Source organism: Theropithecus gelada, chromosome 2 (assembly GCF_003255815.1).
Source record: "Theropithecus gelada isolate Dixy chromosome 2, Tgel_1.0, whole genome shotgun sequence".
Classification (NCBI taxonomy): Eukaryota; Metazoa; Chordata; class Mammalia; order Primates; family Cercopithecidae; genus Theropithecus; species Theropithecus gelada.
This window is the reverse complement of record NC_037669.1, coordinates 87,428,683-87,450,232: the sequence shown is the minus strand read 5'-3', so window position 1 is coordinate 87,450,232 and position 21,550 is coordinate 87,428,683. Positions and strand designations below refer to the sequence as shown.

General features: G+C 44.5%; 4 protein-coding genes and 3 non-coding genes across 17 annotated transcripts in view; 5 read left to right on the top strand and 2 right to left on the bottom strand.

Moving 5' to 3' along the window:
* Nucleotides 1–259, bottom strand: part of PBRM1 (polybromo 1) — a 149,138-nt gene extending 148,879 nt beyond the window's left edge. For 3 of the 7 annotated variants that reach the window (XM_025375914.1, XM_025375916.1, XM_025375920.1), the window contains exon 1: nucleotides 160–259. The gene's annotated coding sequence lies outside the window, so the exon portion shown is untranslated. The remainder of the gene's footprint in view (nucleotides 1–159) is intronic. The other 4 variants (XM_025375913.1, XM_025375919.1, XM_025375912.1 and 1 more) reach the window with 2 other exon arrangements.
* GNL3 (G protein nucleolar 3) lies at nucleotides 247–9,201 on the top strand. 2 transcript variants are annotated; one of them, XM_025375926.1, is made up of 15 exons: nucleotides 247–466; nucleotides 1,191–1,249; nucleotides 1,661–1,798; nucleotides 1,919–2,032; nucleotides 2,539–2,622; nucleotides 3,477–3,609; nucleotides 5,004–5,116; nucleotides 5,360–5,486; nucleotides 6,258–6,345; nucleotides 7,560–7,734; nucleotides 7,872–8,014; nucleotides 8,093–8,229; nucleotides 8,317–8,492; nucleotides 8,726–8,792; nucleotides 8,887–9,201. In XM_025375926.1, exons 2-15 carry the CDS (start codon nucleotides 1,214–1,216, stop codon nucleotides 8,967–8,969), a joined length of 1,614 nt encoding a protein of 537 aa, XP_025231711.1. In that variant the 5' UTR covers nucleotides 247–466; nucleotides 1,191–1,213; the 3' UTR covers nucleotides 8,970–9,201. The 2 variants fall into 2 exon arrangements, with proteins under 2 accessions (XP_025231711.1, XP_025231710.1); XM_025375925.1 differs by having other exon boundaries at nucleotides 331–516.
* Nucleotides 3,651–3,718, top strand: LOC112619932. Its single transcript, XR_003118409.1, has one exon. It is a non-coding gene; the product is annotated as a small nucleolar RNA SNORD19 (small nucleolar RNA).
* Nucleotides 5,156–5,239, top strand: LOC112619943. The gene has a single exon (XR_003118416.1). It is a non-coding gene; the product is annotated as a small nucleolar RNA SNORD19B (small nucleolar RNA).
* LOC112619935 lies at nucleotides 7,428–7,504 on the top strand. The gene has a single exon (XR_003118412.1). It is a non-coding gene; the product is annotated as a small nucleolar RNA SNORD69 (small nucleolar RNA).
* GLT8D1 (glycosyltransferase 8 domain containing 1) lies at nucleotides 9,190–19,164 on the bottom strand. 3 transcript variants are annotated; one of them, XM_025375928.1, is made up of 11 exons: nucleotides 18,531–19,164; nucleotides 17,809–18,037; nucleotides 15,557–15,609; nucleotides 15,374–15,472; nucleotides 12,521–12,734; nucleotides 11,228–11,345; nucleotides 10,920–11,004; nucleotides 10,610–10,722; nucleotides 10,097–10,263; nucleotides 9,874–9,986; nucleotides 9,190–9,721 (listed from the first exon to the last, which is right to left on the bottom strand). In XM_025375928.1, the coding sequence occupies exons 3-11, from the start codon at nucleotides 15,570–15,572 to the stop codon at nucleotides 9,531–9,533; spliced, it is 1,116 nt and encodes a 371-aa protein (XP_025231713.1). In that variant the 5' UTR covers nucleotides 15,573–15,609; nucleotides 17,809–18,037; nucleotides 18,531–19,164; the 3' UTR covers nucleotides 9,190–9,530. The 3 variants fall into 3 exon arrangements, with proteins under 3 accessions (XP_025231713.1, XP_025231714.1, XP_025231712.1); XM_025375929.1 differs by having other exon boundaries at nucleotides 18,781–19,164; XM_025375927.1 differs by lacking the exon at nucleotides 17,809–18,037.
* On the top strand, nucleotides 18,924–21,255 carry SPCS1 (signal peptidase complex subunit 1). Of its 2 annotated transcripts, XM_025375931.1 has the most exons (4): nucleotides 18,924–19,363; nucleotides 19,727–19,786; nucleotides 19,876–19,962; nucleotides 20,769–21,255. In XM_025375931.1, exons 1-4 carry the CDS (start codon nucleotides 19,127–19,129, stop codon nucleotides 20,892–20,894), a joined length of 510 nt encoding a protein of 169 aa, XP_025231716.1. In that variant the 5' UTR covers nucleotides 18,924–19,126; the 3' UTR covers nucleotides 20,895–21,255. The 2 variants fall into 2 exon arrangements, with proteins under 2 accessions (XP_025231716.1, XP_025231717.1); XM_025375932.1 differs by lacking the exon at nucleotides 19,876–19,962 and having other exon boundaries at nucleotides 19,127–19,363.
* Nucleotides 21,256–21,550: the final 295 nt, after the last annotated feature.

Genomic DNA, 21,550 nt, shown 5'->3' with positions numbered 1-21,550 from the left:
GCCGCCGCGCCCCGCCCAACCCCGCGCGCCCGGCCCGACCAGCGCGTCCCCACAGCCGGGGCGGGGCCTCCGCGGCGGCTCCCGCCCGCCCGGGCCCACACAAAGGCCCGGCAGCTGGCCGAGGGGGAGCGGCCCCACCCGCCCTGGGCCCGGCCTTACCCAGCCGCTCCGCCGCCTGCAGCCCCGGCCGCGGTCACCGACCGCCGCGCCCCGCCCCGTGGCCGCCACGGCTGCTGCTATTGCTCCTCCGGCCGCGGCCCCTGCCGTCGCTCCGGCACCCGCCGCCCTCACCTCCCTTACCCCTCCCGGTGCCGCCGCAAAACCAGTCCCGCGGCCGCCAAGCGATCCCTGCTCCGCGCGACACTGCGTGCGCGCGCACGCAGAGAGGCGGTGACGCACTTTACGGCGGCAGCGTAAGTGCGTGACGCTCGTCAGTGGCTTCACTTCACACGTGGCGCTAGCGGAGGCAGGGTGTCGTGCTCGTGCCGCTTTCTACAGCCAACATGAAGCGGCCTAGTAAGTGGGGTCGGGAAGCGGGCGTGGAGGGACCCATGTTTGGAAGTTGCTGCAGCCTCCACGACGCTCTTTTACGGCTACGGCTTTGTCTCTGCTGATACAGGGGTGAGAGCCTACGCGTAGGCCTTGGCCCTATTTCCTCGTAGGACCGAGAGTTGGAAGTCCCTACGGCGATCATGTTAACCGCGCGGGCTCATTCTGTGGAACCAAGACGGGCAGAGGGTGGGAAAGACTAGGCTAGATTTTCGTAAGGAAGCAGCTTCTGAGCCAGGTTTCAGGCCCAATATCTTCCTTTCCGTGGCCACGTGCAGGCTGGCCCAGGTGAGAGCTGAGAATCGCCTCCCAGACTCAGTGTTCCTCTCCTGCCTTATGATTCGTGCTGTTTGACACAAAGTGGCTGTCGTTTTGGGTCTCATAAACGCTCGTACACGCTGCTGTGTATGATCCCATTCTGATATTGTAAGAGTAGGTGCAGGGAACTTGGACTCCGTTCTGGATCTACTGAATCTAATTCTCTGGAATTTGAAAGTGGCATGTATGTTTGCATTAGGCATTTCGCATTAGTCTTAACGTTAGGTTTGGCAGCCAATAACACGAGAAAAGGATATAACTCCATAGTGCGTTAACCCAGAACTAATCATTTGCGTTAACAGATTTGTGATGTTTCTTTGTAGAGTTAAAGAAAGCAAGTAAACGCATGACCTGCCATAAGCGGTATAAAATCCAAAAAAAGGTAAGTGTAGTGCTTGAGAGAGCTATACTAAACACTGCTAAACTGATTTTGCCTTGTTCCTTTGCGGGAAAGTACGGGTTAATGTGATTTGGTTTCGGGAAATGGCATTGGATAGACTGACCATGGGCACGAGCTCTTAGGCATCAGGAGTGCAGCTGTGAGAAAGTGCAGTGGTTTGGTGATAAGTCTCTAAATTTGTTCAACATGTTAATCTCTGCATAGAGAGCCTTCTAGTTACATTTTCTTACTGTTTTATACTTACCTATGCATTACTTTGTAAGATTCCAACTAAAGCTCCATTTTCCTATTACATTTTATAGGCATAACTAAATTGCAGCCAGATTGGTTTCTCACTTGAATTCTGCTTAAGTATAAAGATATTTTTGTAAGCAGACAAAATCTCTTTAATAGGTTCGAGAACATCATCGAAAATTAAGGAAGGAGGCTAAAAAGCGGGGTCACAAGAAGCCTAGGAAAGACCCAGGAGTTCCAAACAGTGCTCCCTTTAAGGAGGCTCTTCTTAGGGAAGCTGAGCTAAGGAAACAGAGGGTAAGTTATGTTAGCCAGAATTTTCAATGAGTGGTATAGTGTGTTATGTGTGATATTTTTCAGAGTAAGGTAACAACACTAGTCACTGGTTCATCTATTTCCCTTACGGCTCTGACACAGCTTGAAGAACTAAAACAGCAGCAGAAACTTGACAGGCAGAAGGAACTAGGAAAGAAAAGAAAACTTGAAACTAATCCTGATATTAAGCCATCAAATGTGGAACCTATGGAAAAGGTATGATTAGGTCTCTTTATGAATGAGAGATCAGGGGTTTTGATTTTGTTTTTGTTGCTTGGGCCTGAGTGCAGTGGCACAATCACAGCTCACTGCAACCTCGACCACCCAGGCTCAAGCAGTCTTACCACCTCAGTCTCTGAGGAGCTGGGACTACAGAAGCACACCATCATGCCTGGCTAATTTTTTTTTAGTAGACACGGGCTTTCACTATATTGCCAAGGCTGGTCTCAAACTCTTGGACTCAAGTGATCCACCCACCTCAGCCTACCAGTTTCTGGTATTACAGGTGTGGGCTGTTGCACCTGGCTGAGAGATGAGTTCTGGTGCAGAAATAAAAGCACATCTACAGGCTGCTGAGCTTCTTGGGAGGAAGACAACTGAGTTCAGACTCCATCTTACCTATTTAACAACTGCAAGTGCTGCTACTCAGCTGTGGAAAATGGAGATAGAGGTTACAACTGCTCTACTTCTAATTTTGTGTCCTTTCCCCCTTTATCCTCTAGGCATTTGGGCTTTGCAAAACTGAGAACAAAGCCAAGTCAGGAAAACAGAATTCAAAGAAGCTGTACTGCCAAGAACTTAAAAAGGTATCTCAGCCTAGGTCAGTGTCTGACAGTAGTAATGAGGTTTAAAAGACTCAAGTCATTTTTTTTTTAACCTTTTAAGATCAAGGGTACGTGTGCAGGTTTGTTACATGGGTAAACTTGTGTTGTGGGGGTTTGTTGTACAGATTATTTCATCACCCAGGTATTAAGCCTAGTACCAATTAGTTACCTTTCCTGATCCTCTCCCTCCTCCCACCTTCCACCAACAAATCATTTCGTGACTTGACTCTAACTTATGCTGTTTAATGCCTTTCCTGCTATGTTTACCTGACAAATAGTTTCTTTGGTTCTAAATATTTGCACAAAACTGGTTCTGCCTGTAAGCATGATTTACAACATTTTTTTTTTAAATGTTGACATAGTGTTGAGATTGAGAAAAGTACATTGGAGTAAGCAATGTCAGGCTAAGGGTCTCTAAAGTACTCTGTTGAAACCTAAGTGAAAGAGGACAAGAGGGTATTGTCTCCTTGGTGTAGTTGCTCTCCAGCACTCCCATCCCCAACATCCATTTTCCCAAGCTCACTCCCCCGTGGATAGAACCTGACTGCCCCTCAGCAGCTTTTGGCAAGGCCAGAGGGACCTACCAAACTACATAATTCACTATGGGAGGATTCAAAGACAGGGATATTTTCATTTTTGAGATCCATCTTAATCAGAGGCCTATGTTTTACTTTCCTGTATGAGAAATGATGAGGGTCAACATTCTTCATACCAAAGTGAAGACATGAGATCCAACTCTGAGCTCACCCTGTTGCCAAATGGATAATGTCAGTACTCTCTTGTTGAAGGTATTACCAGAGCAAGGGATGTCGTTCTGGTTATTTTTTACTTAATAGGTGATTGAAGCCTCCGATGTTGTCCTAGAGGTGTTGGATGCCAGAGATCCTCTTGGTTGCAGATGTCCTCAGGTAGAAGAGGCCATTGTCCAGAGTGGACAGAAAAAGCTGGTACTTATATTGAATAAATCAGGTGGGTAAAGAGGGTATCCTTTGTCTTCCATGTACATTGGTGAGGTATGAGGATACAGTCTAATAGTCACTGAAGACTGATTAGATCCAACTCTGACCTCAGCACAGCCAAAGTATGTGCACTTTGCCAGAGACAGTGCTAGTCAGTGGGGAGGAGGTGATTTTTACAACTGACTCAACTGGTTTCTACTGTTCTTTTGCCATTCAGTATTTACTGTCTTTTAAATAAGAGTGTAAGCTGTTATACCCAGTTAAGTGTAGTATATTTCATCTAGGAAGTGATGACAGTGTGACAAATTCCCCACACCTACACAATGTCGGGTATTAGTTCAAGAGTGAAATAAATTGGAACGTATGTGACAAAATATTTAAATGAAATGCATAATTATGCATCTGAGTTTCAGCAGCAGGAACAAGAAAACCCAGAACAGAGAATTACAAAGCAGAAAATGGGAATGAAATCTAAAATTATTTTTGGGGTTAAGAAACAATTGGCTGTTTGGAAGGCTGAAGCAGGCAGATCACTTGAGGCCAGGAGTTCGAGAAAAGCCTGGCCAACATGGCGAAACCCCATCTCTACTAAAATACAAATATTAGCCAGGCATGATGGCAGGCACTTGTAGTCCCAGCTACTTGGGAGGCTGAGGCAGGAGAATTGCTTGAACCTGGGAGGCGGAGGTTGCAGTGAGCCAATACCATGCCACTGCACTCCAGCCTGGGCAACAGCAAGATTCCGTCTCCAAAAAAAAAAAAAATGAATGAATAAAAGAAACAATTGGCTGCTAGCTAAAGGTAAATTCTGGAAACATAGCTGTAGGGTTAGTAGGTTTGTAATCGAGACGTTGAGTCTGTCCTGAAATTTTTGAGTGAGCAATACAAAGGGAATTGAAATAGAGAAGTGTAGATGCTGAGCTCTGTTAAGATACAGGCAGCATGGTAGGGGAGCTTGCCCTGCCCTGATTTTCTAGTTAAATCCTTTTGAAAAGACTGGGAAAATGTAAACCAGAGTAAAATCTATAGTTGCCAGATTTTGAAATGCATCTCAACAAAATAGTGAAATTGGAGCAAATGTCTTACTTCTCTTTTTTTGTTGAGACGGAGTCTGTCACCCAGGCTGGAGTGCAATGGCACGATCTCGGCTCACTGCAAGCTCCGCCTCTTGGGTTCACGCCATTCTCCTGCCTCATCCTCCCTAGTAGCTGGGACTACAGGCGCCCACCACCATGCCCAGCTAATTTTTTTGTATTTTTAGTAGAGACGGGGTTTCACTGTTAGCCAGGATGGTCTCGATCTCCTGACCTCGTGATCCGCCCGTCTCAGCCTCCCAAAGTGCTGGGATTACAGGCGTGAGTCACCGCGCCTGGCCGCAAATGTCTTGTTTCTAATTCCTATCAGATCTGGTACCAAAGGAGAATTTGGAGAGCTGGCTAAATTATTTGAAGAAAGAATTGCCAACAGTGGTGTTCAGAGCCTCAACAAAACCGAAGGATAAAGGGAAGATAACCAAGGTATCATTTATTAGTAGTAAGATATGTGGTTCTTTCAGATTTTGGTTGAAATATGATGAGTGTACAAAATCTTGATTTAAATAAATGAAAAATTACAAGATCCAACTCTGATTTCAGCCAGAGATAATCTGAAAGGCAGTGTAGTTAGTTTAAGAGCTGGGCTCTGGAGCCTGATTGCTTGGGGTTTGTTAAAATGATTTTTCAGGTAAGTTGCCAGAATAATTCAACTATTTGGAATTTTAGCGTGTGAAGGCAAAGAAGAATGCTGCTCCATTCGGAAGTGAAGTCTGCTTTGGGAAAGAGGGCCTTTGGAAACTTCTTGGAAGTTTTCAGGAGACTTGCGGCAAAGCCATTCAGGTTGGAGTAATTGGTGAGTTTCATTTCATTACTTTTTACTTTTTAATTGTTGAAATAGTTAAGAAGTTTAGCCAGCTCTCCAAGTGCCCAAGCAGCAGTGTATGGAGTTGTTGTCAAGTAAAAGGCTCACTCAAATACTAGCTTCTTGCCTATATCTTACTAAAAGCACATAACCACACACAATTTAAAGAAAAAAACTTACACAACTGTTGGCCGGGCACGGTGGCTCACGCCTGTAATCCCAGCACTTTGGGAGACCAAAGCGGGTGGGTGACGAGGTCAGGAGATTGAGACCATCGTGGCTTACACGGTGAAACCCCATCTACTAAAAGTACAAAAAGTTAGCCGGGCGTGGTGGTGGTTGCCTGTCGTCCCAGCTACTGGGGAGGCTGAGGCAAGAGAATGGCCTGGGAGGCGGAGCTTGCAGTGAGCCCAGATGGTGCCACTGCACTCCAGCCTGGGCGACAGAGACTCATCTCAAGAGAAAAGAAAAAAAGAAAACTTACACAACTGCTCCAGATTCAGGTTTTTTGTTGGAACTGATTACTATAGGAAGCTGGTTTCTAAATGCTCTTGGTTTGTTTGAATTTACAGTATTTTCCTGCCTTTTCATTACTTGTGCAAAAAATGAAGAAACTAAAATTGGCCTTAGTATTGAAGTGAAGACACAGATCCAACTCTGATCTTGCCCTAAACATCAGGGAAATGGAAAATTAGGCAGTGAAAATTTCATGAGTGCCAACATATAATGCTTTTTATATCTGGATTTCCCATTTATTTGTAGGTTTCCCAAATGTGGGGAAAAGCAGCATTATCAATAGCTTAAAACAAGAACAGATGTGTAATGTTGGTGTATCCATGGGGCTTACAAGGTAAATGGAGGTGTCCATAATTGTAATATTACTAGTGACACACTGTTTTATTTTAGTTATCTCAAGGAAGGTGATTTTTTTTTTGAGACAGTTTCGCTCTTGTTGTCCAGGCTGGAGTGCAATGGTGCAGTCTCGGCTCACTGCAACCTCCACCTCTCAGGTTCAAGCAATTTTCCTGCCTCAGCCTCCCGAGCAGCTGGGATTACAGGCATGTGCCCCCACACCTGGCTAATTTTGTATTTTTAGTAGAGACGGGTTTCTCCATGTTGGTTAGGCTGGTCTTGAACTCCTGACCTCAGCTGATCTGCCCGCCTCGGCCTCCCAAAGTGCTGGGATTACAGGTCAAGCCACTGCGCCTGGCCTAATTTTTTTTAAAGCTTTTGGTGAAATAAGAGATTTAAGCCAGTGCTAGGCTTGGAGAAAAACTGATTGGAGTGGGACAGCTGCCCACAATTCAGTTTGAAAGACAAGTTAAGCAAATAGATAGAGAGGAAAGCTCCCTCAGAGGAAGTGATGTTTGAACCTGGCCTTGAGAAATCAATAGAAATTTGCCAGCTAGAAGGCTGCCACCACACCTGGCTAGTTTTTGTATTTTTAGTAGAGATGGGGTTTCACTGTGTTGCCCAGGCTAGTCTCAAACTCCTGGCCTTAAGTGATCCACCTGCCTAGGCCTCACAAAGTGTTGGGATTACACTTTCGTTGGGTGGCATGAGCTACCGTGCCCTAGATCTTTTTTTTCTTGAGACGGAGTCTCTGTCTCCCAGGCTGGAGTGGTGCTATCTTGGCTCACTGCAACCTCAGCCTCCTGAGTAGCTGGGATCACAGGCACCCGGCTAATTTTTGTATTTTTAGTAGACAGCGCTTGTTGGCCAGGCTGGTCTCGAACTCCTGACCTCAAGTGATCCACCCGCCTCAGCCTCCCAGAGTGCTGGGATTACAGGCATGAGCCACCGCACCCGGCCAGAAGGTGGCGTATTTATAGCAAAGGAAGTAGCATGTGTTTTGGGTGATGTAAACATATAAGCTGTAACATGCAGTGTTTCTCTTTAGAACAGTTGGGTATGCTGTTACAGTTTTAGATAAATGTGAAGCAAATGATGATAAACTGGATCTGACTGACTGTGCTGAGTCTGTTCAATCCAACTCTGAGCTTCATGTTCTCTTACCTTCCAAATAAACCAATGCCCCCATCAATTCCATCTCTCTTCTTTCAGGAGCATGCAAGTTGTCCCCTTGGACAAACAGATCACAATCATAGATAGTCCAAGCTTCATCGTATCTCCACTTAATTCCTCCTCTGCACTTGCTCTGCGAAGTCCAGCAAGTATTGAAGTAGTAAAACCGATGGAGGCTGCCAGTGCCATCCTTGCCCAGGCTGATGCTCGACAGGTAAAAACCCCTTCTCATGAGCTCCTTGGAGCCATTTTCTTTCATCATAAGCATTTTCAGTAGAAAAATTTTGGAAGTTTTTTAAAGTACTGATGTGTCAGATGAAGGACAGTTCTCTTTTTTGTTTGTTTTTTAAGGTAGTACTGAAATATACTGTCCCAGGCTACAGGAATTCTCTGGAATTTTTTACTATGCTTGCTCAGAGAAGAGGTATGCACCAAAAAGGTGGAATCCCAAATGTTGAAGGTGCTGCCAAACTGCTGTGGTCTGAGTGGACAGGGTAAGCTTTCTTTTCTGTTGGCATTTTGGTGACCACTAGAATAAACCTCCTTTTGACACATCTTATTTTTAATATCAGTGCGTCATTAGCTTACTATTGCCATACCCCTACATCTTGGACTCCTCCTCCATATTTTAATGAGAGTATTGTGGTAGACATGAAAAGGGACTTCAATCTGGAAGAACTGGAAAAGAACAATGCACAGAGCATAAAAGGTGAGAATTGTGTGTCACTGCTGTCTTCATCAGTTGACAGGCCAATAGAGGTCTTATCTGTTTACATGGGCTTTGTTTCTTCCCCAGCCATCAAGGGTCCTCATTTGGCCAGTAGCATCCTTTTCCAGTCTTCTGGTCTGACAAATGGAATAATAGAAGAAAAGGACATACATGAAGAATTGCCAAAACGGAAAGAAAGGAAGCAGGAGGAGGAGGAGGATGACAAAGACAGTGATCAGGAAATTATTGATGAAGAAGTTGATGTAAGTGTGTCCTCCATGAGTTGTTTAAAACTGAAGTGAGTTTTCTAGCATTATAATACATAATGGGAAAGAACTGAAGATAGGAAATATTTGAGGCTTGTGATCCGTTAGCCTTAATTTTACACATCCCGTTATATGTACCTCCAAGAGTTAATTTTTTCAGGTACATAACTACTTGGATTAAATGAGCAAGACAAGGGCTACTAATCCAGTAACATTTTTCTGTCACACAGGAAAAGAGCTCAGGCATGTTTGCTGCAGAAGAGACAGGGGAGGCACTGTCTGAGGAGTCTACAGCAGGTGAGGCAGGCAAAAGGAGTTCTTCTAACAAAGCAGCATGGTGTAGAATCACTTTGACTTTTTGAAAATCTCTTTTTATTTTCCTGCAATATAGGTGAACAGTCTACAAGGTCTTTTATCTTGGATAAAATGATTGAAGACGATGATGCTTATGACTTCAGTACAGATTATGTGTAACAGAACCATGTCTTTTTTTTCTGAGTATTTTTTTAACATTCTAAGCAGACTGCTAAACTTCTATGTATAATGTGTGTAAGTTATGGTATGCATGAGCTGTGTAAATTTTGTGAATATGTATTGTATTAAAACCAGGCAATTTGGAATCCCTAAATTCTATAAAAAGACAATTCACCTCATTGTGAGTGGAAGTAGTTATCTGGAATAAAAAAATACGACACCTATTGAAAAATGTTGTTTTATTTACAGATCAGGCCACAGGTTACAACAGCAGTTTTGAATTATCTGTACCAGCTAGCTGAACTAGCTATATCTGTTCTTCTTTCCAGTCATTCAGCATTGTAGTAAGAAAACACTTGGTAAGGCAGATGGAGATATATTTATAGTCTATAGTCTGTCTGGGAAGCTGACTTCCAGACAGGGCAGTTTGTCATCTTTACCCAGCTGACACATCTTTTTCCATGGCTTGCTACGATAGGCATTGAAGCCTAGCAACTGTTACTTTGCATACATGCCATCTTCCAGGACTTCCTGAGAAATGCTTATAGTTTAAATTCTGTTTCACTTTATGTTTGAGATCTCGGTATATCTTCGGATTAGGTTGAATTTGCCTGTTGGGTCTGGAATATACCATTTTTCCCAAACATCAGTATATGAAGCAGTCCTTCCCCATGGCTTAAAATGTCCATTCCAATGGAGTAATTTGGCAGCCTTTACAAACTGAGGTGAATATCGTTTTCCAGCACTGGAACCTTATATTTGAGACAAAAATAGGCACATCATTGTGCCATGTGAAATTGTGCAGAAAACTTAAGGGAAACAAAGAATATACCCCATCCCTGAGGATAGTTCTTTAGATACCAATTCTTTTTACTAGCTTATGCCACTGGTTAATTCTGCTTACCAAGGTGGCGGACATTCCACATAGGATCGATGGTAGAGTGCTGTTGATAAAATACGATAAGCAGAGGAGGTGTTGTGATGCTACCAGCCAGGGTTCTGCTATACAATCCCTCTCTTGGTGGGACAGAAAACAAATGTTAGTGAAAAGTACTAACTCCTGTTAGTCACAACTCCCGGAATTGAAATACAACAGTTTTTCACAGCTCGGCCAGTTACATACTTACTCTACATTGAGTTTCATCCATTTTTCCAGTTGGTTAGTTATATTCTGTCGTTTCCATTCTGTCAGGTTTGCAACAAAAACTCCAGGATTAAATGAGCAAGTGCTGGCTTTCATGGAAAGCTTACGAATTCTTTCCTTTTTATAGTCAAGATAGCCAATGTAATTGTACTAAAAACAGATAGGACATAATGTATTTACTGCTTCAAACAAAAGATACAATTTTATAGCCAATAGAGAAAACAGCTGTTAAACTATGACTTCTTCAGATTAGATAATAGATACTTGAAATTCCAAGTTAGAATAGGAACCTAGATGTTGACATATTAAACCAGATGTTCAAGAAGAACAATTAGGCTGTCAAGTCCATGAAGAAGTCTACAGAAAAGCAGGCTTGAGTTTTGTGATGAAATGATTAGGGAGTGAGTGTAAATTGCAGCAAAAGAGTTCCCTGAATTTGCAACCTCTTCCCAATAAACGATATTGTAGGAAGAGGGATGTGTGGTAAGCAATTTACCTGGTTTCCTGCTCCACGGATGACAACTTTAGTAGAGGCTGAATCACAATCTTCTGAAAATGCAGCTGCATGTCCTGGCTTCAGTGGTGTATTGTAAAGGGCAAGAATATCACCTGAAATAGACAAGATGTTAAGATTTACATTTCAGTTGCCTTGAGAGTTTCCTGTTACTCCCACTTCTCCCTGTGGTGACATTTTATAGAAGACCATAAATAAAACAACCACTATAGCCCACTGTAGCCCATTGTTTTATTTAGCAATTGTACTCAATCTGGGTGGAGAACAGCACTCATGGTAACATTTTTGATACCTTGCACAATTACATCATCATCCATGTATATGGCCTTCTTTGCGCTGGGAACCAGAATTGGCAAGTAGAACCTTGCAAAGGTTAACTGGAAAAGGAAAGAATAATTGGCATAGGATACTGCACTGGCTGTGCTTTTATTTACATAGAAACTCCTAGGATGCTTTCAGTACCCATTCAGGAGAAGAAAGGACTCTTAGAACCACCCAGGCTTGGTCCCCAGGAAACTACCTGCACTATATCCACAGACACCCAGGTATTCCATTATTTCCTAATACTGCCAAGTACAAAGAAGGATGCATGGAACTCACAGGTTTCATGGATTCCCCCTGGTCAGGATCCTCCTTTACTTTCCCTTCCAAAAGTTTAGGGTCAAAATTGACAATTTTGTATCTGATACTTTTCAGGGAATCACTGTTGAGCCAGGACCTGATGAAGATAAAACACTAAATTTTAGTTTCAAATAATGTCTCTAAACCAATAAGGGAATAATGCAAAAGAAACCCTATGGACCAAATAGGTGTTTACAAGCTCCTTTTATCTCTGAGCTTTGGTTTCCTCGTCTGAAGTGATGGTTATTCCCACGAACGTCCCTCCCTGAACCAAGATTATATAGTAATTATCTTATAACACTAAAACTACTCTAGAAAAATACAATACAGAATTAAGAACGTTTCGTTACCACCTAGACCATCCAACTCTTAACCCAATAAATACACTGGTGAAGAAAAGACGTCAAAGTGATGGTAGCGAATGCTAATTACTAACAGAGTAATCTCTTATCTACAGACTGACTTGTTAATTCACTGAGTAATTCCACCACTCAAGTCGGAGGCACTACCTGTAAGAAAAAAGTGTTTGCTAAAGGAGTACTGCACATTTTTTCTAGGTCAGTTTCAAATCAGCGTTTTGTGGGTACTTAGTGTTATTTCTGTAGTCTATTTTTATACAGCTTCTGTTTCTGTATTTTAAATGGGTTCAGAATTTACAGCTTCAAAAACTAAGTATGAACCATGGAGAAGGCCATAAGGACGAAAATGTTTTAGAAATTTGACAACTGGTTAATTTGTTAGACCAACAAATTTGGAGTAAGTTTTGTAAGTCTTAGTTCATTTTCAAAACGGATTGGACTATCCAAATTTCCCCAGATCACTCTGGGGAAAGTCAAGATTTGGATCAGGACCTGTTATCAGCCTGTGATCAGCTTCACAACACTACCTTGCCATTGTTGCTAAGTCCCTTCCCACTCTAGACCAGAGCTGCTCAGAACATGTCCATGAAATAAGGAACCTGTAACTTATAAATCAACATTTACTGCTACCTTCACTGAGAAAGTATTATTACCAAAACAACGTCAGGTGGGGTTAACAGTGCAGAATGACAGTTGACTGACTTCCTGGCATGAGCTCCTTGTATCACTTCTCCTATTATGGGGATAAGCTCATAATACAATCCTAAAAAAATATGTCAGTTGTACAGTTTATCGGTGGTACAATTTCAATTGTATAAAACAACATACAAACCACAGAAAAACAGTTCCTGGATTGGCAGCTGGCCTGCTCTAGATCATCCTCTAGAAGCAGAATCACATAAGCAGAGCTCACCGGAGATGGTCTGCTGTATTGTTGAGAGTAACAATGTAGAAAATCACATTGGAGCGAGTGTTGTGCTGAATGCTGTTTATGGCTGCGATGGCCCCCCCAAGCCTGTCTTCAGATGCAGCGATGACCACAGGAATCTCCTCTTGTCTCCCATCTACTGCATATCGGAGAGCATTTGGAACAAAGTCTATAGGTTGAGGCCCCACAATTCCTGAATCTGAAAACACAAGGAAGGCACTGTGATACAATCTCATGGGCTTTTGAGTCCAAGACATGGAAAAAGGGAAGGTAAGGATTATGGTTCTGATTTACCTCATTCTCCCCCATTAAACTGAAGCATATAGCCCTGAAACTTTCCCTGTAAGTAAACAAGCTTTTGGAAAAATGGAGGAAGCATTTTTTAAAATAGGCCGACAGCACTTTGATACACTACTGGTAGGAAAATAACAGAACCTGTTAGAATGTATTGTGGCAATTTGTATCAAGAGTTTCCTAAGGACAAAATCTGAAATATAATCAAAAGAAAGAATTTTATTTAAATTGTGAAAACATAGCAGCAAACTAAATATTTTTTAAGTCACAAATCACAAGTAGGCATGAAACCAATTGAGTGAGTCACAATCAATTTATACAGAAAAAGTTTCTGGATTGCAATAGAAAACTGAAGTAGAGGCCGGGTGTGGTGGGTCACGTCTGTAATCCCAGCACTTTGGGAGGCTGAGGCAGGTGGATCGCTTGAGGTCAGGAGTTCAAGACCAGCCTGACCAACATGGTGAAACCCTGTCTCTACTAAAAATACAAAATGAGCCAGGTGTAATGGTGAATGCCTGTAATCCCAGCTACTTGGGAGACTGAGGCAGGAGAATCGCTTGAACTCGGGAGGTAGAGGTTGTAGTGAGCCGAGATCATGCCATTGCACTCCAGCCTGGGAAGCAAGAGGAAAATTCCATCTTACAAAAAAGAAAACTGATTTAGAATACCAAAGAAAATACAGTGTATCACACAAGGAAACTGCAAGTACTGTCCTATATACATTCTTGCCTTTTTTTTTTTTTTTTTTCATTCCTCATTGAACCCTGGTATTTACTATGTGCCAGGCAGTATCTAGGCACTGGGGTTACAGCCATGAATAAAACATCCCTAACTTTCTGATAGACAGCCAATAAGTAAATACATATGTATGTACATGTGCTACATGTAATGTATTTCCTATTGTAGGGCTGCCACCAAAAAGTTTTTTTTTTTTTTTTTGAGATGGAGTCTCACTCTGTCACCCAGGCTAGAGTGCTGTGGCCGGATCTCAGCTCACTGCAAGCTCCGCCTCCCGGGTTCCCGCCATTCTCCTGCCTCAGCCTCCCGAGTAGCTGGGACTACAGGTGCCCGCCACCTCGCCCGGCTAGTTTTTTGTATTTTTTAGTAGAGACGGGGTTTCACCGTGTTAGCCAGGATGGTCTCGATCTCCTGACCTCGTGATCCGCCCGTCTCGGCCTCCCAAAGTGCTGGGATTACAGGCTTGAGCCACCGCGCCCGGCCTCAAAAAGTCTTAAAACTGTTGTACCACAAGATGTTATCCTGTGGAAACAAATTAATAGACATTAAAATTATGTATGAAGAGTTTCTACCATCACAGTGACATGCTTATGATATACAGAAAAACACATAATGTACAGTTTATATATAGTACAATCTCAACTGTACAGAAAAAAGATGTGTAGGAAAAAACTGGAAGGTACTAAGCCAAAAATGCAATAAGTTACCTTTAGGCAATGAAATCATTCAACCAATATTTATTGAACAGCTATAGGTATCAGCCACCATCCATAGGCACAGAAGATAAAACAGTACACAAACTGCCTTCATGGAGCTTGAATACTGTTGTCTCTTTTTTTTTTTTTTTTTTGAGACAAAGACTCACTCTGTCACCAGGCTTGAGTGCAGTGGCGTGATCTTGGCTCACTGCTACCTCCGCCTCCTGGGTTCAAGCGATTCTCCTGCCTCAGCCTCCCGAGTAGCTGGGACTACAGGTGCATACCACCACGCCCAGCAAATGTTTGTATTTTTAGTAGAGACACGGTTTCACCATGTTGGCCAGGCTGGTCTTGTACTCCTGACCTCATGATCTGCCCACAGCCTCCCAAAGTGCTGAGACGGTCTCCATCTCTTGACCTTGTGAGGCGCCCACCTCGGCCTCCCAAAGTGTTGGGATTACAGGCGTGAGCCACTGCTCCTGGCCGCTGTTCTCTTTTTTATAAACTTTCCAGTAGGAACATGCATTACTTTATATGTATCATACATATATACACATGATAAAACATGCTATCAGAGCACTCCGTGAAAGTCAGGAGAAAGCTATTATAGTCTCTCACTCTGGTCAACTGTGGTGGGTGGCAATCCAAAAATGATTTTTGACAAACACTCGAGCCTCAAACATTCCTCAATACCAAGGGAGAACAGTATGAACAACTAATTCAATATATTGTGCAATGCATTATACAACACAGTGATTTTTAAAAATCACTTGACAAAACTTTTATTGCTATAGTCCCACTGATGCAGCTGCACAGCTGAAGGAAAGTAACTAGACTGACACTCTAGTGACTACAGCAGGCATCAAACACCAAGGACACTTGTCTGCCCTCACTTTCTGAAGCCCTGTCCTGCTGACATATGAACAGATGGCAGCCCTCAGAGGCTCTCCTAAGGCCTCTGATTTAGTGAAAAGGAATATTCTGTCAGATCAAACCCTTAACAAACAACTGCTAGTACTACCAGAAGAAGAACAACTTAGGATGTGCAACACAGAGAATACCAGGTCCTCAACAGATCCTAAGGCATTATTAGTAAATGTTCCCATACCTGTAACCTCATTCCTTAACAAACTGCTCAAGCCGAGGAAGTTATGGTGCAAAACCAGTAAGAAGAGAGCAACAGCCAGGACCAAGATGATGATGTTTACTGAAATAGATAGGGAAAACCTACGTTATACCTCTTTATCTTTCACCAGGTATAAAAACAAGTTAACTTGTAGAAAGAGCATACCTTTACGGAATGACATCTTTTTCTTCTGTCATATAAATTAGCAGTTATTAACCCTACAAAACAAAACAAGCCCCCAAAGTCAGTAAGTACATGAGAAGGGACATCAAAATGCCCTAACACTTTTTTTTTTTTTTTTAATTCAGGAAGAAACAGGAGGCATATATGGTATTCTGCAAGAAACTCATTTTGAATTAACAGTTTCCAAGAACCCAATTTCGGATCTGAAATTTTTGTGGTAGTCATTAATAAAAAACTTTTAAAAAGCTGGAGAAATACATAAGCTTAGTCTTGTATATTATACATCACAAGATGAAAAGCAAAAAAAAATTTAAGAATTAAGTTTCAGCCAGGCACGGTGGCTCATGCCTATAATCCCAGCACTTTGGGAGGCCGGGGGGAGGAGGGGAGTGGATCACGAGGTCAGGAGTTCAAGACCAGCCTGGTCAAGATGGTGAAACCTCGTCTCTACTAAAAACTGCAAAAAAAATTAGCCGGGCGCAGTGGCAGGGGCCTGTAATCCCAGCTGCTCAAGAGGCTGAGGCAGGAGAATCACTTGAACCTGGGCAAGAGAGGTTGCAGTGAGCCGAGATCGTGCCATTGCACTCCAGCCTGGGCAACAGAGTAAGACTCCGTCTTTAAAATAAAAAATAACATAACAGAATTAAGTTTCTACTTAAAATTCCTAAAGTAGACATGGATTCAGGTTGTCTATGACCAAGTAACCTGAGGTCTTAGCCTCATCAGTAAAAACATGCCTGTTCAGAGTTGTATCCCATTCACCTTTAACATGAGTGTCCTCAGAGAAAAGAATATTATCCAAATTCACTTGACAAACCCACAGCAGAGAAAAAGTTACAAAAATTCACAAAATCCAATCGATATCAAAAGTTTGGAGTGCATTTCTAGCCATCGTAACTAGCAAAAACAAAAAAATGTTTATTTTAGTTTATTTTTTTAAACGGAGTCTCATTCTGTCACCCAGGCTGGAGTGCAGTGGCACGATCTCAGCTCACTGCAACCTCTGCCTCCCACATTCAAGCGAGTCTCCTGCCTCAGCCTTCCCAATAGCTGGGATTACAGGCGTGCACCACCATGCCCAGCTAATTTTTGTATTTTTAGTAGAGATGGGGTTTCACCATGTTGGCCAGACTGGTCTCGAACTCCTGACCTCGTGATCTGCCCACCTCAAGCCTCCCAAAGTGCTGAGCTTACAGGCGTGAGCCACTGCGCCCCGCCAAAAAAACATTTAAGGTGCTATTCCCAAAAACCATCTCTGTTAGCTAGCTATTCATCTCTTAAGAAGGTGGTGTCTAATTGTCGCACTGTCCTGGTTGGTCCTCCTCAGCTCATCTGACCTTCACCTTTTCAAAACAATTCAGTGGAAACAAGATAGTAGGTGGAACTAAATTTATTTAAAAAATAAATTCCTTCAACAAGCTCTTGGTAAAATGTTTCCTTAAAGACATTTTACCAACCAAGATATTGTGAACCCACCTTTTAACCCTTACTATAGACCCTGGATCTGTAACTACATTTTCGTTAGAGTATACAATTGTGTACGATTTGATTAGCAACACAGTTGGTCCTCAGTATCAGTCGGGGATTGGCTCCAGGACTCCCCATGTATACAAAAATTCATGAATGGTCAAGTCCCTTATGTAAAACGGCATATTAGAGTCAGCCCTCTGTATCTGTAATTTCAATCCGTGGTTGGTTGAATCCAAGAATACAAAACCGTGGATACAAAAAAAAAAAAAAAAAAAAAAAAAAAGACCACACTGGCCAGGCGTTTGAGACGAGTCTGGCCAACACAGTGAAACCCCATCTCTACTAAAAACACAAAAATTAGCCGGGCTTGGTGGCGCATGCCTGTAATCTCAGCTACTCAGGAGGCTGAGGCAGGGCAATCACTTGAATCCAGGAGGCAGAGGTTGCAGTGAGCCACGATCGCACCACTGCACTCCAGCCTGGGTGACAGAGCGAGCCTTCATCTCAAGAAAAAAAAAAAAAAAGACCACACAAAGATGTATCTATTTATACACACATCAGAAAGTCTGTTCAATCACACCAAGAAATACAGAGCATGGGAAGGACACAGGAATAAACTCTTGCCCATCCCTCATTCTGCCTTCTACACGTCCTGACTCCTTCTGAGGTCAGAAAAGTGTCAAAGGTGTCTGCATTTTACTGTTTGGTCTCTGCCACGTGCAAGGATGAAAGGGCACTGAGGATATACATACACTTTCTCCTACCCTTTCATCTGGCTGGCTCCCACTTGGCTTTCAGAAGTCAAGGTAGCCTCCTCCAAACTCCACGTTGAGCTGCACCTCCCCTGAGCTCCCACATCTGCGCCTCCCTCTCCCAGGGCTAATCCAGCTGTCATGTATTTCTGGCGTGATGTGGCTGTCTCCCTTGACACGCTCTGGGCTCTTCCAAGGCAACAGCCTGGTCTTGGTAACAACCGTGTCCTCGGTCCGTTGTCTGGCACAAACAAGGTGCCGTGAATATTTGCTGGTTGCATCAATGAGGTCAGCAGTCCCACCCTGTCCCGGGAGTGCCTAGAATCTCACTATCTGTGGCTAACCCTGAGTACATAACCTGGGGGCCGGAGAGCCAGCTGGGACCCAGAAGCCCGGGTTCCTCAGAACGGTTTCTCTCCAAAACGTGAGCATCCCACCTGGCTCACGGTAACAGAGGAGGGTCTACGATTTAGAGATACACCAGCCTTGAAAGAGAGGCTGAGTGAACCTTTGGCTGGCCTCTATCAGGAGGGCCCAGCCTGGGTCTGTGAGGGTCAGTAAAGTCGGCCAGAATGTGAGAGGGCCGAGTTCGGGAGCCCCCAGATGAGGGACTCTCCACGCGGATGAGAGGGACAACCGAGGACCGAGGTCCCCTCTCCAAGGAAATTCTCTCTCTTGTGGATGCCGCCTAGGGTAGCCCCCTAAATTCCAATGGTCAGTAGGGCCCCCCTTACACTTTGAAGTGATCGGAAAGTGATGCGACGCGCCGGGGATCCCGCCAGGCTCAAAGATACCCCTGCTTAGGGCTCCGACAAGTCGTTCCCCTCAAAGGCTCGCCGCGGCCGCCTTTACTGCAGGCGATGGAGGAGATGGGGATGCAGCCCCGGCCCGCCCTGCCAGCTCAGCGCCCGCGCCGCAGGCCCCGGGGCCCAGCCCGTTGTCTGGCCGCCCGCGTCCCCTGCACGCTGGGCCGAGCCCACTTGCCCTCTAGCTCCGCGGCAGCCGCGCAGCCCCACAACACCCAACCAACCCGCAGCGGTGACCGCTAGAGCGTCGCGCCAAGCAGGCGCAGCGGGGCAGCCCTGCCGCCGGGGTCCTCGCAGAGAAAAGACCGTCGCCATGGAGACGCGGCGCGCGCTGGCGGCCATTGGGCCGCGCAGGCACTGTCAAGGACAGTTTTCGGGACGGGGCCCGCGGCTCCAGGCACCCAACAGCACTGACGGTGAACCCTTCACGGCCGCGCGATGCCTCGACGCGGCGGCCGCCACCGCCACCGCCTCAGCTGCCCTCGCGGGCAGCACGCCGCGGCAAAAGCGCACGTCGCCTAGCTATGGTGCGGGGCGGGGACATGGGCTGTATCGGCCCGTCGGAGACTTCCGCTTCCGGGGCCGCAGCCATCGCTCTCCCGGGCGTAGAAGGCCCGCCTGGCAACGCGCAGTTTCAGACCTTGGCCCTCACAGTCCATAAGTCTCGGTCGCCCTCGCCTCGCAGCCTGCCACCCGCGGTCGGCTGCCCGCCTCCTCAGCCAGCCATGCTGGAGCATCTGAGCTCGCTGCCCACGCAGATGGTGAGGGCGCAGCCCCGGGGACTTCCGCACGCAGCTCCTGTGCCTGGCAGCTTCGAAGCCCCTGTCGGAGCACCGACCTAGTGCTGCGCTGTTCCGGGCCCTGATGGTTACCCTCCACCCTCTTTACCGAATTGCCTCCTGGGTCCCCTTCTCTTCTACTCCGCGAGAATCTCCTGTCCATTCTCCGTGAGGGTGTTTCAGTTCCTCCCGGGAAGCCCAGAATTTAATTTCTTGCCCAGGTCCATAGGTGAGCGGGAGACCCTGATATTGGGGTTACCCTGTGCCAAAGTTTTGAGGTCAGGGCAGAAATTGTTATCTCCTCGGCGGTGGATCCAATTCTTTTTTTCCTCTGCTTCACCCCAGGATTACAAGGGCCAGAAGCTAGCTGAACAGATGTTTCAGGGAATTATTCTTTTTTCTGCAGTAAGTATTGGTTTTACGTTTAATTTCCGCCCCCGCCTCCCTCCCAACCCTCAGTTTGAGTGTGTTTAATATACTTCATTTGTCTCTAGATAGTTGGATTTATTTACGGATACGTGGCTGAACAGTTCGGGTGGACTGTCTATATAGTTATGGCCGGATTTGCTTTTTCATGTTTGGTAAGAAATTTGTGGGTGTTAGTGGCAACCTGGGTTTTGTGAGTCGGGTTGGTTTGGTTAGACCTACTCAGTAGTGAGACCCAAAGCCAATGTTTCCCTCATCCTTCCAGACAGCGTTTCCCTTTGCTATCATTGGAAAAGTAGAATGCCAAAATAGTGTCAGATGGTGTGAACTATATAAAAGAACATAGCTTATTTCCTTTGGCAGCTACTCTAGGTAATAATCTTAAGGTCAAAGCCAGCAGGAGTTTTTCATGGTGCTCACAGGTCCCCCTCACCTGTTATTTATTTATTTATTTATTTTAAATTTTTTTGAGACGGAGTTTCACTCTGTTGCCCAGGCTGCAGTGCACTGAGGCGATCTCGGCTCACTGCACCTTCTGCCTCCCGGGTTTAATCGATTCTCCTGCCTCAGCCTCCCGAGTAGCTGGGACTACAGGCTCACATCACCACACCCAGCTAATTTTTGTATTTTTAGTAGAGACAGGGTTTCACTGTGTTGGCCAGGCTGGTCTCAAACAATCCGCCTACCTTGGCCTCCCAAAGTGCTTGGATTACAGGCGAGAGCCACCACACCTGGTCCCTCACCTTTCTTTTAGGTCTTAAAGCCATTTGTGTAGGCAGTAAGCCTGTTCCCATCATCTTACAGTGTTTTGCATGGACGGTGGCACAGAGCCTTTATAGGAATATGGATTTTTTTGTTTTTTGTTTCCTCAGCATGGGAGTCGTTTGGGAACCTGGCATTATACATAATTTTTTAAACTTTTAATAGCTATAATTTATGCATTTCCTCTTTTCTGACCCAGCTGACACTTCCTCCATGGCCCATTTATCGCCGGCATCCTCTCAAGTGGTTACCTGTTCAAGACTCAAGCACAGACGACAAGAAACCAGGGGAAAGAAAAATTAAGAGGCATGCTAAAAATAATTGAGGTTTTCATGATTCAGCACCTGCTTTTGTTTCCTGTGAGATGAGCTAAATTGCTTTCATACCCCAGAAAAGAGCTAAAACCATCTAATGCTCTTATGGCACAGCTGTGTGTAGATTTAGTTCTCTTTATACTTCATTTCTAGCACAGTTGGGCTTTGATTTATATAAGTAGTTTAGACCTTCTCTTCATAATCTTGCTGTGAAATGGGGAACAGAACACACAAGTATGCAGTTTCTTTCAGGTGTAAATAATGAAGAATAAATGCCTCATAAATGATAGTACAATGTAACTATCAAAGTTTTGTAATTCATTATGAGTTGTTAAACCATTTTAATATTTCCAATTAAACCTCATAGTGCAAGTTCTTTGTCTAAAGGATCTTTTGTTCATTATTCTGCAAGGAAGATAATTAGTAAAAGCCTAAGTTAGAAGTTCATGGTTCTTCCAGGTGCAGTGGCTGTCACTTATAATCCCAGCACTTTGGGAGGCTAAGGCAGGAGGATGACTTGAGCCCAGGAGTTTGAGACATTTCATGGTATATAATTAATAGTTGTTACTAGAACATTAGTTCCATAAGAATAGGGACCTTGTTTTTCTCATTGCTGTCTGCCCAGTACATAGAAGAGTACACGATGCATTGTAAGCACTTAAGATTT